At 51.6% G+C, this 18,800-nt stretch overlaps 1 protein-coding gene across 2 annotated transcripts in view; it reads right to left on the minus strand.

The window, feature by feature from the left end:
* The window catches only part of IL11RA (interleukin 11 receptor subunit alpha), a 175,043-nt gene that overhangs the window by 99,649 nt on the left and 56,594 nt on the right, over positions 1-18,800 (minus strand). Inside the window, exon 1 of one of the 2 annotated variants that reach the window (XM_069745849.1) lies at positions 3,721-3,884. The exons of the other annotated variant lie outside the window; for it this stretch is intronic. Within the exon in view, the coding sequence (XP_069601950.1) occupies positions 3,721-3,726 (6 nt within the window). The 5' untranslated portion in view covers positions 3,727-3,884. Of the gene's footprint in view, positions 1-3,720; positions 3,885-18,800 lie in introns of those variants that run through there. 2 annotated transcript variants of the gene reach the window in all.

Here is an 18,800-nt window from a genome sequence, read left to right on the forward strand (position 1 = left end):
ACATCCGAGATCACTGCTCCGTACACTGCACTGATACAATGTAACACATCAGAGATCACTGCTCCGTACACTGCACTGATACAATGTAACACACCAGAGGTCACTGCTCCGTACACTGCACTGATACAATGTAACAGATCAGAGATCACTGCTCCGTATACTGCACTGATACAATGTAACATCCGAGATCACTGCTCCGTACACTGCACTGATACAATGTAACTCATCAGAGGTCACTGCTCCGTACACTGCACTGATACAACGTATTCAAAAAGGGCTCTAAAAGTGAACCTGGAAATTATAGGCCAGTAAGTCTAACCTCTATTGTTGGTAAAATATTTGAAGGGTTTCTGAGGGATGTTATTCTGGATTATCTCAATGAGAATAACTGTTTAACTCCATATCAGCATGGGTTTATGAGAAATCGCTCCTGTCAAACCAATCTAATCAGTTTTTATGAAGAGGTAAGCTATAGGCTGGACCACGGTGAGTCATTGGACGTGGTATATCTCGATTTTTCCAAAGCGTTTGATACCGTGCCGCACAAGAGGTTGGTACACAAAATGAGAATGCTTGGTCTGGGGGAAAATGTGTGTAAATGGGTTAGTAACTGGCTTAGTGATAGAAAGCAGAGGGTGGTTATAAATGGTATAGTCTCTAACTGGGTCGCTGTGACCAGTGGGGTACCGCAGGGGTCAGTATTGGGACCTGTTCTCTTCAACATATTCATTAATGATCTGGTAGAAGGTTTACACAGTAAAATATCGATATTTGCAGATGATACAAAACTATGTAAAGCAGTTAATACAAGAGAAGATAGTATTCTGCTACAGATGGATCTGGATAAGTTGGAAACTTGGGCTGAAAGGTGGCAGATGAGGTTTAACAATGATAAATGTAAGGTTATACACATGGGAAGAGGGAATCAATATCACCATTACACACTGAACGGGAAACCACTGGGTAAATCTGACAGGGAGAAGGACTTGGGGATCCTAGTTAATGATAAACTTACCTGGAGCAGCCAGTGCCAGGCAGCAGCTGCCAAGGCAAACAGGATCATGGGGTGCATTAAAAGAGGTCTGGATACACATGATGAGAGCATTATACTGCCTCTGTACAAATCCCTAGTTAGACCGCACATGGAGTACTGTGTCCAGTTTTGGGCACCGGTGCTCAGGAAGGATATAATGGAACTAGAGAGAGTACAAAGGAGGGCAACAAAATTAATAAAGGGGATGGGAGAACTACAATACCCAGATAGATTAGCGAAATTAGGATTATTTAGTCTAGAAAAAAGACGACTGAGGGGCGATCTAATAACCATGTATAAGTATATAAGGGGACAATACAAATATCTCGCTGAGGATCTGTTTATACCAAGGAAGGTGACGGGCACAAGGGGGCATTCTTTGCGTCTGGAGGAGAGAAGGTTTTTCCACCAACATAGAAGAGGATTCTTTACTGTTAGGGCAGTGAGAATCTGGAATTGCTTGCCTGAGGAGGTGGTGATGGCGAACTCAGTCGAGGGGTTCAAGAGAGGCCTGGATGTCTTCCTGGAGCAGAACAATATTGTATCATACAATTATTAGGTTCTGTAAAAGGACGTAGATCTGGGGATTTATTATGACGGAATATAGGCTGAACTGGATGGACAAATGTCTTTTTTCGGCCTTACTAACTATGTTACTATGTTACTATGATACAATGTAACACATCAGAGATAACTGCTCCGTACACTGCACTGATACAATGTAACACATTCGAGATCACTGCTCTGTACACTGCACTGATACAATGTAACACCAGAGGTCACTGCTCCGTACACTGCACTGATACAATGTAACACATCAGAGATCACTGCTCCATACACTGCACTGATACAATATAACAGAGATCACTGCTCCATACACTGCACTGATACAATATAACAGAGATCACTGCTCCGTACACTGCACTGATACAATGTAACATCAGAGATCACTGCTCCGTACACTGCACTGATACAATGTAACACATCAGAGATCACTGCTCCATACACTGCACTGATACAATGTAACATCAGAGATCACTGCTCCATACACTGCACTGATACAATGTAACACCAGAGATCACTGCTCCGTACACTGCACTGATACAATGTAACACATCAGAGATCACTGCTCCATACACTGCACTGATACAATGTAACATCAGAGATCACTGCTCCGTACACTGCACTGATACAATGTAACACATCAGAGATCACTGCTCCATACACTGCACTGATACAATGTAACACCAGAGGTCACTGCTCCGTACACTGCACTGATACAGTGTAACACATCAGAGATCATTGCTCCGTACACTGCACTGATACAATGTAACACATCAGAGATCACTGCTCCGTACACTGCACTGATACAATGTAACACCAGAGGTCACTGCTCCGTGCACTGCACTGATACAATGTAACATCAAAGATCACTGCTCCGTACACTGCACTGATACAATGTAACACATCCGAGATCACTGCTCCGTACACTGCACTGATACAATGTAACACATCCGAGATCACTGCTCCGTACACTGCACTGCTACAATGTAACACATCAGAGGTCACTGCTCCGTATACTGCACTGACACAATGTAACACATCAGAGATCACTGCTCCGTACACTGCACTGATACAATGTAACACATCAGAGATCACTGGTCCGTACACTGCACTGATACAATGTAACATCAGAGGTCACTGCTCCGTACACTGCGCTGATACAATGTAACACCAGAGGTCACTGCTCCGTACACTGCACTGATACAATGTAACATCAGAGATCACTGCTCCGTACACTGCACTGATACAATGTAGCACAGACTGCACAGGAGTCAACAGTGTGATGCAGCAGCAAAAAAGACAAACACAGTTCTAGGATGTATTAAGAGATGCACGGAGTCTAGATCACGTGAAGTAATTTTCTCCTCTACTCCTCCTTGGTCAGGTCTCATCTGAACACTGGGTCCAGTTCTGGGCACCACATAATAAAAAAGACATCAACAAACTGGAGCAAGTTCGGAGAAGAGCGACCAGGATGGTGAGCGGACTGCAAAGTATGTCCTACGAGGAACGGTTACAGGATTTGGGAATGTTTAGATGCAAAAAAGAAGAGTAAGATGAGACTTAATAGCTGTCTACAAATATCTGAGGGTCTGTCACAGTGTAGAAGGATCATCTGTAGAATGTAAGCCCGCAAGGGCAGGGTCCTCGCCCTTCTGTATCAGTCTGTCATTGTTACAGTAGTTTATTTACTGTAATTGATATCTGTAATTTGTATGTAACCCCTTCTCATGTGCAGCACCATGGAATCAATGCTGCTATACAAATAAATAATAATAATAATCTTTATTCTCAATTGCATATGGAAACACAAGAAGTAATGGGATGAAACTGAAAGGGAGAAGATACAGATTAGATATTAGAAATCACTTTTTGACAGTGAGGGTGATCAATTAGTGGAACAGGCGGCCACGAGAGGTGGTGAGTTCTCCTTCAATGGAGGTCTTCACACAGAGGCCGGACAGACATCTGTCTGGGATGTTAGGGACTCCTGCATTGAGCCGGGGGTTGGACTCGATGACCCCGGAGGTCCCTCCCAACTCTAACATTCTCCCTACATTGCATGGTATACACTCTAGGAGTTGCTGTCCCCCCGAGTGCTCAGTGCCCCCCGATCCTCTTACCTTCATCTCCCCACAGTGACTCCCCTGCAGCACAGCATAGTGATCTGTAGTCCAGCTTCGGAGGCTTCTGCTTTGGAAAAACTCAAAAAACTCAGAGCAAATTGAGAAGAAAAATAGAAATCTGAGAGAGCGCAGTGCGCTGCCAGACGGCTCCGATCCCAGAGCCAAACCTCCCCCAACCCTGAAACCTGAGCCTGGACCATGGGTCCCAGCCAAGAGCTCAGCAGAGGTGCAGCTGGGGGACACAGCCAAGTGCTTCACTGCGGGCAGCAACACAGAGCCCACCGACACCGCCCCATGTACAATACTACACTAACATGCTACACTACTACTGACACCGCACCATCCTACACTACTACCAACACCGCACCATCCTACACTACTACCGACACCGCACCATCCTACACTACTACCAACACCGCACCATCCTACACTACTACCAACACCGCACCATCCTACACTACTACCAACACCGCACCATCCTACACTACTACCAACACCGCACCATCCTACACTACTACCAACACCGCACCATCCTACACTACTACCGACACCGCACCGCACCATCCTACACTACTACTGACACCGCCCCTTCCTACACTACTACCAACACCGCACCATCCTACACTACTACCAACACCGCACCATCCTACACTACTACCAACACCGCACCGCACCATCCTACACTACTACTGACACCGCACCATCCTACACTACTACCAACAACGCACCATCCTACACTACTACCGACACCGCACCGCACCATCCTACACTACTACCAACACCGCACCATCCTACACTACTACCAACACCGCACCATCCTACACTACTACCAACACCGCACCATCCTACACTACTACCAACACCGCACCATCCTACACTACTACCGACACCGCACCGCACCATCCTAAACTACTACTGACACCGCCCCTTCCTACACTACTACCAACACCGCACCATCCTACACTACTACCAACACCGCACCATCCTACACTACTACCAACACCGCACCATCCTACACTACTACCAACACCGCACCATCCTACACTACTACCAACACCGCACCATCCTACACTACTACCAACACCGCACCATCCTACACTACTACCGACACCGCACCGCACCATCCTACACTACTACTGACACCGCCCCTTCCTACACTACTACCAACACCGCACCATCCTACACTACTACCAACACCGCACCATCCTACACTACTATCAACACCGCACCGCACCATCCTACACTACTACTGACACCGCACCATCCTACACTACTACCAACAACGCACCATCCTACACTACTACCAACACCGCACCATCCTACACTACTACCGACACCGCACCGCACCATCCTACACTACTACCGACACCGCACCATCCTACACTACTACCAACACCGCACCATCCTACACTACTACCAACACCGCACCATCCTACACTACTACCAACACCGCACCATCCTACACTACTACCAACACCGCACCGCACCATCCTACACTACTACCGACACCGCACCGCACCATCCTACACTACTACTGACACCGCCCCTTCCTACACTACTACCAACACCGCACCATCCTACACTACTACCGACACCGCACCACTCAGTCCAACACAACTATCGACACCGCACCGCACCATCCTACACTACCGACACCGCACTGCCCCATGTACAATACTGCACTGCAAAAACAAAAAGGGAAGAAGCCAGCACTGCTTATGGTCAGAACGCAATAACTGAAGTGCAATTGCACATAAATTCTAACTGTATTTCAAATATGAGACATTTAGCAAACAATTGATCAATTCTTTGAGCTACCCCGCCACTTCACGGCAATCTCATAATGGGGCAGTCCTAATCTTCGTATTTTATTTACGTTGTGCCATTATGGCTTCACAGCAGCACACACACAGCAGCCCTGCCCCGCCTCAGGCTCAAGTTAATTGTGCACCTGTGTCTCAGCCTGTCTCACCCTTCATCTTTGGTGCGGGTTTGGCAGTGTGGAAGCCAGATCTGAAATGTCCGCACTGGACCTGATCGGCCTTTACCTGCGCTTGCCTTTCCTGGCACCAAGGGAGTGATTCTGAAAATGCTCCAGGTACAGTTCGCATTTAATGTGGTCCTTTTTTTTTTTTTTTTTTATACATTCAGGAAGCCATAATGGCACAACGTAAATAAAATACGAAGATTAGGACTGCCCCATTATGAGATTGCCGTGAAGTGGCGGGGTAACTCAAAGAATTGATCAATTGTTTGCTAAATGTCTCATATTTGAAATACAGTTAGAATTTATGTGCAATTGCACTTCAGTTATTGCGTTCTGACCATAAGCAGTGCTGGCTTCTTCCCTTTTTTTTTACAATACTGCACTAACATGCTACACTATTATTGACACCGCCCCATCCTACACTACACTGACAATGTGCGGGGACTTCTCATCCATGGAGGGGATCACTCACAATGTGTGGGGACTTCTCATCCATGGAGGGGGTCACTCACAATGTGTGGAGGCTTCTCATCCATGGAGGGGGTCACTCACAATGTGCTGGGGCTTCTTATCCATGGAGGGGATCACTCACAATGTGTGGGGGCTTCTCATCCATGGAGGGGGTCACTCACAATGTGCGGAGGCTTCTCATCCATGGAGGGGGTCACTCACAATGTGCGGAGGCTTCTCATCCATGGAGGGGATCACTCACAATGTGCGGGGGCTTCTCATCCATGGAGGGGGTCACTCACAATGTGCGGAGGCTTCTCATCCATGGAGGGGATCACTCACAATGTGCGGGGGCTTCTCATCCATGGAGGGGGTCACTCACAATGTGCGGGGGCTTCTCATCCATGGAGGGGGTCACTCACAATGTGCGGGGACTTCTCATCCATGGAGAGGATCACTCACAATGTGCGGAGGCTTCTCATCCATGGAGGGGATCACTCACAATGTGCGGGGGCTTCTCATCCATGGAGGGGGTCACTCACAATGTGCGGGGGCTTCTCATCCATGGAGGGGGTCACTCACAATGTGTGGAGGTTTCTCATCCATGGAGGGGGTCACTCACAATGTGTGGAGGCTTCTCATCCATGGAGGGGATCACTCACAATGTGCGGAGGCTTCTCATCCATGGAGGGGATCACTCACAATGTGTGGAGGCTTCTCATTCATGGAGGGGGATCACTCACAATGTGTGGGGGCTTCTCATCCATGGAGGGGATCACTCACAATGTGCGGAGGCTTCTCATCCATGGAGGGGATCACTCACAATGTGCGGGGGCTTCTCATCCATGGAGGGGGTCACTCACAATGTGCGGGGGCTTCTCATCCATGGAGGGGGTCACTCACAATGTGTGGAGGTTTCTCATCCATGGAGGGGGTCACTCACAATGTGTGGAGGCTTCTCATCCATGGAGGGGATCACTCACAATGTGCGGAGGCTTCTCATCCATGGAGGGGGATCACTCACAATGTGCGGGGACTTCTCATCCATGGAGGGGATCACTCACAATGTGTGGAGGCTTCTCATTCATGGAGGGGGATCACTCACAATGTGTGGGGGCTTCTCATCCATGGAGGGGATCACTCACAATGTGCGGGGACTTCTCATCCATGGAGGGGATCACTCACAATGTGTGGAGGTTTCTCATCCATGGAGGGGATCACTCACAATGTGTGGAGGTTTCTCATCCATGGAGGGGATCACTCACAATGTGTGGGGGCTTCTCATCCATGGAGGGGATCACTCACAATGTGCGGATGCTTCTCATCCATGGAGGGGGATCACTCACAATGTGTGGAGGCTTCTTATCCATGGAGGGGATCACTCACAATGTGCGGGGGCTTCTCATCCATGGAGGGGATCACTCACAATGTGTGGGGGCTTCTCATCCATGGAGGGGGTCACTCACAATGTGTGGAGGCTTCTTATCCATGGAGGGGATCACTCACAATGTGCGGGGGCTTCTCATCCATGGAGGGGATCAATCACAATGTGCGGGGGCTTCTCATCCATGGAGGGGATCACTCACAATGTGTGGAGGATTCTCATCCATGGAGGGGATCACTCACAATGTGCGGAGGCTTCTCATCCATGGAGGGGATCACTCACAATGTGCGGGGGCTTCTCATCCATGGAGGGGATCACTCACAATGTGTGGAGGCTTCTCATCCATGGAGGGGATCACTCACAATGTGCGGGGGCTTCTCATCCATGGAGGGGATCACTCACAATGTGTGGAGGTTTCTCATCCATGGAGGGGATCACTCACAATGTGTGGAGGTTTCTCATCCATGGAGGGGATCACTCACAATGTGTGGAGGTTTCTCATCCATGGAGGGGATCACTCACAATGTGTGGGGGCTTCTCATCCATGGAGGGGATCACTCACAATGTGTGGAGGTTTCTCATCCATGGAGGGGGTCACTCACAATGTGCAGAGGCTTCTCATCCATGGAGGGGGTCACTCACAATGTGTGGGGGCTTCTCATCCATGGAGGGGATCACTCACAATGTGTGGGGGCTTCTCATCCATGGAGGGGATCACTCACAATGTGTGGAGGTTTCTCATCCATGGAGGGGGATCACTCACAATGTGTGGAGGTTTCTCATCCATGGAGGGGATCACTCACAATGTGTGGAGGTTTCTCATCCATGGAGGGGGTCACTCACAATGTGTGGAGGCTTCTTATCCATGGAGGGGATCACTCACAATGTGCGGGGGCTTCTCATCCATGGAGGGGATCACTCACAATGTGTGGAGGCTTCTCATCCATGGAGGGGATCACTCACAATGTGTGGAGGCTTCTCATCCATGGAGGGGATCACTCACAATGTGTGGAGGCTTCTCATCCATGGAGGGGGGTCACTCACAATGTGTGGGGGCTTCTCATCCATGGAGAGGATCACTCACAATGTGTGGAGGCTTCTCATTCATGGAGGGGGATCACTCACAATGTGCGGGGGCTTCTCATCCATGGAGGGGGGTCACTCACAATGTGTGGGGGCTTCTCATCCATGGAGGGGGATCACTCACAATGTGTGGGGGCTTCTCATCCATGGAGGGGATCACTCACAATGTGTGGAGGCTTCTCATTCATGGAGGGGGATCACTCACAATGTGTGGGGGCTTCTCATCCATGGAGGGGATCACTCACAATGTGCGGAGGCTTCTCATCCATGGAGGGGGATCACTCACAATGTGCGGGGACTTCTCATCCATGGAGGGGATCACTCACAATGTGTGGAGGCTTCTCATTCATGGAGGGGGATCACTCACAATGTGTGGGGGCTTCTCATCCATGGAGGGGATCACTCACAATGTGCGGGGACTTCTCATCCATGGAGGGGATCACTCACAATGTGTGGAGGTTTCTCATCCATGGAGGGGATCACTCACAATGTGTGGGGGCTTCTCATCCATGGAGGGGATCACTCACAATGTGCGGATGCTTCTCATCCATGGAGGGGGATCACTCACAATGTGTGGAGGCTTCTTATCCATGGAGGGGGATCACTCACAATGTGCGGGGGCTTCTCATCCATGGAGGGGATCACTCACAATGTGTGGGGGCTTCTCATCCATGGAGGGGGTCACTCACAATGTGTGGAGGCTTCTTATCCATGGAGGGGATCACTCACAATGTGCGGGGGCTTCTCATCCATGGAGGGGATCAATCACAATGTGCGGAGGCTTCTCATCCATGGAGGGGGTCACTCACAATGTGCGGGGGCTTCTCATCCATGGAGGGGATCACTCACAATGTGTGGAGGCTTCTCATCCATGGAGGGGATCACTCACAATGTGTGGAGGATTCTCATCCATGGAGGGGATCACTCACAATGTGTGGAGGATTCTCATCCATGGAGGGGATCACTCACAATGTGTGGAGGATTCTCATCCATGGAGGGGATCACTCACAATGTGTGGAGGTTTCTCATCCATGGAGGGGATCACTCACAATGTGTGGAGGTTTCTCATCCATGGAGGGGATCACTCACAATGTGCGGGGGCTTCTCATCCATGGAGGGGATCACTCACAATGTGTGGAGGCTTCTCATCCATGGAGGGGATCACTCACAATGTGCGGGGGCTTCTCATCCATGGAGGGGATCACTCACAATGTGTGGAGGTTTCTCATCCATGGAGGGGATCACTCACAATGTGTGGAGGTTTCTCATCCATGGAGGGGATCACTCACAATGTGTGGAGGTTTCTCATCCATGGAGGGGATCACTCACAATGTGTGGGGGCTTCTCATCCATGGAGGGGATCACTCACAATGTGTGGAGGTTTCTCATCCATGGAGGGGGTCACTCACAATGTGTGGAGGCTTCTCATCCATGGAGGGGATCACTCACAATGTGCGGGGGCTTCTCATCCATGGAGGGGATCACTCACAATGTGTGGGGGCTTCTCATCCATGGAGGGGATCACTCACAATGTGTGGAGGTTTCTCATCCATGGAGGGGATCACTCACAATGTGTGGAGGTTTCTCATCCATGGAGGGGATCACTCACAATGTGTGGAGGTTTCTCATCCATGGAGGGGATCACTCACAATGTGTGGGGGCTTCTCATCCATGGAGGGGATCACTCACAATGTGTGGAGGCTTCTCATCCATGGAGGGGATCACTCACAATGTGCGGGGGCTTCTCATCCATGGAGGGGATCACTCACAATGTGCGGGGGCTTCTCATCCATGGAGGGGATCACTCACAATGTGTGGAGGTTTCTCATCCATGGAGGGGATCACTCACAATGTGTGGAGGTTTCTCATCCATGGAGGGGATCACTCACAATGTGTGGAGGTTTCTCATCCATGGAGGGGATCACTCACAATGTGTGGGGGCTTCTCATCCATGGAGGGGATCACTCACAATGTGTGGAGGCTTCTCATCCATGGAGGGGATCACTCACAATGTGCGGGGGCTTCTCATCCATGGAGGGGATCACTCACAATGTGCGGGGGCTTCTCATCCATGGAGGGGATCACTCACAATGTGTGGAGGTTTCTCATCCATGGAGGGGATCACTCACAATGTGTGGAGGTTTCTCATCCATGGAGGGGATCACTCACAATGTGTGGAGGTTTCTCATCCATGGAGGGGATCACTCACAATGTGTGGGGGCTTCTCATCCATGGAGGGGATCACTCACAATGTGTGGAGGCTTCTCATCCATGGAGGGGATCACTCACAATGTGCGGGGGCTTCTCATCCATGGAGGGGATCACTCACAATTTTACCTAAGAACACGGCCATGAATATAGAACAGAATTTAAACCACATCCAAGAACAACTTCTCCCATCATCCAGGACAATGTTGGGATGATGCTTTTTCCTCCATGAAGGGGACCCGGTCACAATGCAAAACTGATAATTAAGTGGCTCAGTGAGCAAAACGTTTTACATTCTGAGTCCAGATCGCCTCCCATTAAGAACCTGTGGACAATCATCAAAGTGACAAAACCCAAAAATTGTGATAACTCCGAGCTCTGATGAGACAAGAACGAGCGGCCATCAGTCAGGATCTGCCCAGAAGCCGATATACAGCTGACGTGGGAAAGGGTAAAAGTCTGGAGAATAAGGGGCAGGAGTGTGGAGAATAAGGGGCAGAAGTGTGGAGAATAAGGGGCAGGAGTGTGGAGAATAAGGGGCAGGAGTGTGGAGAATAAGGGGCAGAAGTGTGGAGAATAAGGGGCAGGAGTGTGGAGAATAAGGGGCAGGAGTGTGGAGAATAAAGGCCATGTGTGTGGAGAATAAGGGGCAGGAGTGTGGAGAATAAGGGGCAGGAGTGTGGAGAATAAGGGCCATGAGTGTGGAGAATAAGGGGCAGAAGTGTGGAGAATAAGGGGCAGGAGTGTGGAGAATAAGGGGCAGGAGTGTGGAGAATAAGGGGCAGAAGTGTGGAGAATAAGGGGCAGGAGTGTGGAGAATAAGGGCCATGAGTGTGGCGAATAAGGGGCAGGAGTGTGGAGAATAAGGGGCAGGAGTGTGGAGAATAAGGGGCAGAAGTGTGGAGAATAAGGGGCAGGAGTGTGGAGAATAAGGGGCAGGAGTGTGGAGAATAGGGGGCAGAAGTGTGGAGAATAAGGGGCAGGAGTGTGGAGAATAAGGGCCATGAGTGTGGAGAATAAGGGGCAGGAGTGTGGAGAATAAGGGCCATGAGTGTGGAGAATAAGGGGCAGAAGTGTGGAGAATAAGGGGCAGGAGTGTGGAGAATAAGGGGCAGGAGTGTGGAGAATAAGGGGCAGAAGTGTGGAGAATAAGGGGCAGGAGTGTGGAGAATAAGGGCCATGAGTGTGGAGAATAGGGGGCAGAAGTGTGGAGAATAGGGGGCAGAAGTGTGGAGAATAAGGGGCAGGAGTGTGGAGAATAAGGGGCAGGAGTGTGGAGAATAAGGGGCAGAAGTGTGGAGAATAAGGGGCAGGAGTGTGGAGAATAAGGGGCAGGAGTGTGGAGAATAGGGGGCAGAAGTGTGGAGAATAAGAGGCAGAAGTGTGGAGAATGAGGTGCAGATGTGTGGAGAATAAGGGGCAGGAGTGTGGAGAATAAGGGGCAGAAGTGTGGAGAATAAGGGGCAGGAGTGTGGAGAATAAGGGGCAGGAGTGTGGAGAATAAGGGGCAGGAGTGTGGAGAATAAGGGGCAGAAGTGTGGAGAATAAGGGGCAGGAGTGTGGAGAATAAGGGGCAGGAGTGTGGAGAATAGGGGGCAGAAGTGTGGAGAATAAGAGGCAGGAGTCTGGAGAATGAGGTGCAGATGTGTGGAGAATAAGGGGCAGGAGTGTGGAGAATAAGGGGCATGAGTCTGGAGAATGAGGGGCAGATGTGTGGAGAATAAGGGGCAAGAGTCTGGAGAATGAGGGGCAGCGCTGGTAATATTGAGGCGTCACATTAACTAAGGAGCCGATTCATGTAGCCTGGCATAGAACAAGACGGAGTTCACGCCCTGGGATCATTATGAGGCGCTCGGCACTTGATGAGTTTGGCGCCTCTATTAGCTGGCGTTATCTTTCGCGCTCCTCCGTGCTCTTTCTCTGGGGGGCACGGACGGAGGAACACAAAGTTTGCCAATTTTCAAAGCTGTTTCTCAGTTTTCATGGTTTAATAACTTTGATGATTCGGCCTCTTTATTGATTTGTTAATCTACTATATAATTGTCTAAGGGTCACTTCAGTCTGTCTTTCTGTCTGTCTTTCTGTCACGGATATTCAATGGTCGTGGCCTCTGTTTGTCATGGAATCCAAGTTGCTGATTGGTCGTGGCAAAACGTCCACGACCATTGCCGTGACCAATCAGCGACGGGCACAGTCCGGCGGCAACATGGCCGCTCCATACTCCCCTCCAGTCAGCCATCACACAAGGTTAATGGCAGCGTTAATGGACCGCGTTATGCCGCGGTGTAACGCACTCCATTAACGCAGCTATTAACCCTGTGTGACCTTTTACTATTGATGCTGCCTATGCGGCATCAATAGTAAAAAGATCTAATGTTACAAATAATAATAAAAAAAAAAAACGTTATTCTCACCCTCTGACGTGGCGTCCTGTCCTCGGCAGTGCAAGCGGCAGGTTCCGGTGCCAAGGATGCTATGCGAGAAGGACCTGCCATGACATCACGGTCATGTGACCGCGATGTCATCACAGGTCCTGCGCTCATACCAACCCTGGGACCGGAAGCTGCCGCGTACACCGCACACAGGCGCCAGGACTACAAGGGGCCCTCGGAAGGTGAGTATATGTTTATTTTTTATTTTACCGTATTTTTCGGACTATAAGACGCACCGGACCATAAGACGCACCCCAAATTTGGGGTGAAAATTGCAGAAAAAAAGATTTTTTATAACATGGGGGTCCGTCTTATTGTCCGAATTTACAGTATCTTATGGCGGTGGCAGAGCAGGGTCACAGGAGGCAAGGTGGGGTGATGCTGGGATGAGGAGGTGCTGGGATGAGAAGGTGCTGGGATGAGAAGGTGCTGGGATGAGAAGGTGCTGGGATCAGGAGGTGCTGGGATCAGGAGGTGCTGGGATCAGGAGGTGCTGGGATCAGGAGGTGCTGGGATGAGAAGGTGCTGGGATCAGGAGGTGCTGGGATCAGGAGGTGCTGGGATCAGGAGGTGCTGGGATCAGGAGGTGCAGTGAGAGGTATGGCGTGAGAGGGGTCCCTGGCGTACCATGCAGGCTTACCTAGGTGGCAGAGGTGCGGTGGCAGAGGTCCGGTGGCAGAGGTGCGGTGGCGGGGGTGTGGCAGCAGAGGAGGCGCAGGAAGCGGGGTCCCTTTCCCCGGTATGGTGATGCAGCAGGCCCGGTATGCAGCAGAGCCTGGTGAATCCTCTTGTTATCGGTGGGCACGGCCATCTTCCTGAGGTCGCGCGTGTGCAGATGAAGCGCTCTGCTACCGGGGCTTCAGGAAAATGGCAGCGGGAGGCCGCGCGTGCGCAGATGGAGATCGCGGCGGCCATTTTCCTGAAGCCCCGGGAGGCAGAGCGCTCCATCTGCGCACGCGCGGCCTCCGGAAAATGGCCGCCACCACCGATAACAAGAGGATTCACCCGGCTCTGCTGCATACCGGGCCTGCTGCATCACCATACCGGGGAAAGGGACCCCGCTTACTGCGCCTCCTCTGCCGCCACACCCCCGCAACCGCACCTCTGCCACCGGACCTCTGCCACCGCACCTCTGCCACCTAGGTAAGCCTGCATTGCGACTATTAGACGCACCCCCCATTTTCCCCCCTTTTTTGGGGGGGAAAAAGTGCGTCTTTTAGTCCGAAAAATACGGTAAGTCTTTTTTAACCTGTTACATGCGTGTCTGGGCAATATACTACGTGGCTGTGCAATATACTACGTGACTGGCCAATATACTACGTGACTGGGCAATATACTACGTGACTGGCCAATATACTACGTGACTGGCCAATATACTGCGTCGCTGGGCAATATACTACGTAGCTGGGCAATATACTACGTGACTGGCCAATATACTACGTCGCTGGGCAATGTACTATGTGGCTGGGCAATATACTACGTGACTGGCCAATATACTACGTGACTGGGCAATATACTACGTGACTGGGCAATATACTACGTGGCTGGGCAATATTCTACGTGGCTGGGCAATATTCTACGTGGCTGGTTATATACCACGTGGCTGTGCTATATACTACGTGGCTGTGCTATATACTACATGGGCTGTGTTATATACTACGTAGGCTGTGTTATATGCTACTTGGCTGTGCTATATTTCTCTGCTGTATCTGTGCATCATGAATTGTGGTATGTGTTAAAGAGGGGGCCCACTGAGACTCTTTCGCCCGGGGCCCTCAAAAACCTGGAGGCGGCCCTGGCTTCACTGATTGTTCGTGGCCGGGTGTGACCAATCAGCGACAGGCGCAGTCCGCCCGCGAATTGGCGTGGAATTTGAACCATGCTTCGCTAATTGGTCGCAGCCGGCCGGCTGAATCCTGTGTGTAAATTGCATTATTCTGAAAACTTCATAAATAAACTACATATATATTCTAGAATACCCGATGCATTAGAATCGGGCCACCATCTAGTAAAAGTATAAAATCTTATGAAATACTGAAAATTGTAAACAAGAGCAAAAACACTGAAGAGGGAAAATGTGAAAACCAAACAGTGAGTCCGCCCAGAGGTGGTGGCCGTATCACACGTACAGTGTGCGCCGCGCTGATCCTCGTACTCCAGATTGCACTTATCTTCACCTTGAGGCTCCGGCAGTCCTATGTAAATAAGGCGTGATAACGGTGTAATACTCAGGACGGCTCCTTCTTACAGACGCTGGCTACTTACATTCTCTCTGATTTCTACTTGCTGTCAGTGAATGAGGACACATGTAGTCACATTCAGAGGCTGAAAACCTTCTCACAGCTGAGGGTCCGTGACAATCCCTGGGAACACGCTGCACCACACTGACACACTGTAACAGACCCGCTGCTACATTACATGATGGAGAATGTCTCATGTGAATACAATAATGAGATCCATGGGGTCCGGGCCCCTGGGTGCCAGGGAGAGGGGCCAACAAGCTACTGTGCTCAGCTATACAGGAAACCGGGCCAGAAGGAAGAAAACCTCAGGACCTTCACCTGTGAGGAGTCCGAGGACGGACATCATCCTGCAACGGAAGTCAATGATGAGAGTTTATATTCACTGACAGCAAGCAGAGATATGTAACAGCAGAACGGTGACTGCAGCTCTGGAGGTGACTGGATGGAGCATAAGACATGATGTAACAGCAGAATAGTGACTGCAGCTCTGGAGGTGACTGGAGGATAAGACATGATGTAACAGCAGAATACTGAGTGCAGCACTGGAGGTGACTGGAGGACAGGTGCCCACAATCAGTCACATCCTAATAGGAGCAGCACCTGTCTTGTGAGCTCCAGCACGAGGCCCAGAGTCGGCCTCTCTTCTCCCCAGGGAGAGGCAGGCTTCCTGGGAGGCCGGCATGGCTTCCCAGGCTTCTGTTCCCCGGTCTGTGCCGGCGGGGGACAGAGAGCAGCAGCAGCAACCGGCCCAAGAAGGACTGAGGAGGTCGGGACGGGTGAGAAGAACCATACCCACCTACACCAACCCTGAGACGGCTCATCGTCCGCCCAGAGAGGGAGACAGGGGCGCCCCAGGCCCCAGGAAGGAGAGCCGAGGAACATCCTGGGGGGAGAGGAGCTTCGGCGAGTCCACGAGTGGTCGCCATGCTACGTGAGTACGAGGACGCCGGCAAATCACTGACCGGGCTGAAGGAGGAGCTGCAGGTGGCTCGGGTCCTGAACACCCGAGCCTCTAACAAGGGGAGACCCGCGACCTCCCAGAGGTTCAGAGCCCTCAAAGATGAGATGGTCCGGTTAGTGCTCCTCCGGGAGGGGATTGAGAAAAGCGCAGGTCCCTTCCTGGAGAGGTTTAAGAACCAGCGGCGGTTCTCAGAAATGAAGGGGTTAAATACCTCAGGAGAGCCGCCAGCCGGCGTCCTAAGCGACGAGGAGGAGGAGGACGACGACGTGGCTGTGATGGGAGTCCTACAAGCTGGAACCAGCCGGGAGAGTGAGTCGCAGAGCCGACAACAGGGGAGCGGCCTCCCGGCACGGCAGAGGACTCCGACAGCACAGGCTGGAGTGTCAGCGGAGGAAGAGGAGGGCGGTCTGCTAGAGGAGATCCGACAGCTGGAGTCTCCAGTGAACCTGGACCGCTTTTCCTTTGGTGAGGACGAGCCAGCAGAGGAATCCAAGAAGAAGACGAAGGAGACCGCACGGGAGGTGGTGAGATACAAATATGTACTGATGGATGATGTTACACCTACCGCCTCCTGTGTAAACCCCACCAAACCTAAAGGCACGGGCTCTGCAGTGGGTCCGGGGCATAGGCAAGGTGGGGAGAGGAGGAGGACATCCGGCGGTGCTGCCGTCTGTGCGGGGAACAGTGCAGGGGGCGAGGCTGTGGATGTACTGATGGCGCCAGACATAGGGGACCCCGAGGAGTTTCCCTCTCTGCCCTCTGCGGCTAAGCCGGTTATCACCGGGGCCGGGGAGGGTGAGGGGGGATGTCCACGCCGTTGCGAAAGGGGGACGGTGTGGGCAGACTCCATCCCTGCTCACTATGGCTGAGCCGGCCGACGCCGGGGCTGTGGGGAGCAGGTCCGAGAAACATGGTGCGGCAAAAGGGGGGCGCACTGTTGTGACAGGGGTGCAGTGTGCCTCAACAGAGAAGAAGAGGCACACGGCTGCGACAGGGGAGCAGTGTGTCCAAAAAACACAGAAAAAGCAGGATAAATCATCTGCAGGGAACACTGGGCGCCCTGCTGCGATGGGGGGACAGAGTGCTCCAGCGCCCAAACGTGACACCAGGACCCCGAAGTCTGCGGGTGCGGGGCAGGCGGCGCCCCCCAACAAGCATCGGGCCCAGATTAATAAAGTACAAACTGCTGCAGTAGGGAGGCAGGCCGCTCCAGACACACAACAGAGCACAAATCAAGGGAAAACGGGTGTGGTGCCGCACCCCTCCCCCGGTCCAGCAGGTGTGAGTGCAGAGAGGCCAGACACAAGTGAGGAAGGAATGGATGTTACTGTGGAAGGTGCAGAGAACACTGGGACAAATGGTGGTGACACTACTGGTAAAAAAGTGACGGAAAGTGGTGTCAATGGTAAGGGGAATGGTGGGAGTAGTAGCAGAGTGAATGGTGGGAGTAGTGGTGGAGTGAATGAAGGGAGTAGTGGTGGAGTGAATGATGGGAGTAGTGGAGTGAATGAGGAGACCATTACTGGTGTTGGTGGAGGGGAAACAGGTAGTGGTCCCGCTGCCCCCCCAGCGGTGGCGGGGGCTTCAGCCCCAAGCTATTCGGGAGCTGTCACTGCTGGGGGTAGTAGTGCGCCCTTGTCTGGTGACCCTGAGGATGGTGACTTGCAACAGCGCTTCTTTGACGCCCTGAGGAAAGGGGAGAGTTCCATCAATGTAGAGGGGAGGGAGGTTGATCTGTCTTTCTGGATAGAGAGACACGGTCTTTTACGCCTTCCGAGATAGAGGGGCAGAGACTGTCTGGTCTCTGCCGACACCGGGGCAGAGGAGTAACCGTAGGAACGTGGCCCGTCTCCAGTGGGTAAGCAAGGATGCCTGTCCTGATCGGTGGAAGGTTGCTGAGCTCCTGCTGAGGATGGGCTTCGCGGCATATGACATCTTCGCCTTGATCCATCCCTATGGGACCTCCTACTTCGATGTCAGCTTCGTGAGACCGGAGGGCCTTGAGCTTTTCTGGTCTCGCCATGAGCTGGCTTGGGGTCGCCCCGAATGGCAGGGTTTCCTCCCTGTAGCAATATCCCGCCAGAACTCGGTCAGGAAGATGACCTTTTTGACCAGTAACGAGTCACTTTCCTGTGTCGACATCTCCACCTGAGTTGGACAATACGGCGACATCGTCGGTATTCCCGAAAAGACCCTCAACGAGCATGGTATCTGGTCAGGAGCCTGGACCTTCATGGTGAAATTGAAGGTTTCAGGAAACACTGTTGCCCATATCCCTTCCTCAACATTTTTGGGGAGGGACAGGATCTTGATTTTCTACCGGGGGCAG

Source organism: Ranitomeya imitator, chromosome 1 (genome assembly GCF_032444005.1).
Source record: "Ranitomeya imitator isolate aRanImi1 chromosome 1, aRanImi1.pri, whole genome shotgun sequence".
NCBI lineage: Eukaryota > Metazoa > Chordata > Amphibia > Anura > Dendrobatidae > Ranitomeya > Ranitomeya imitator.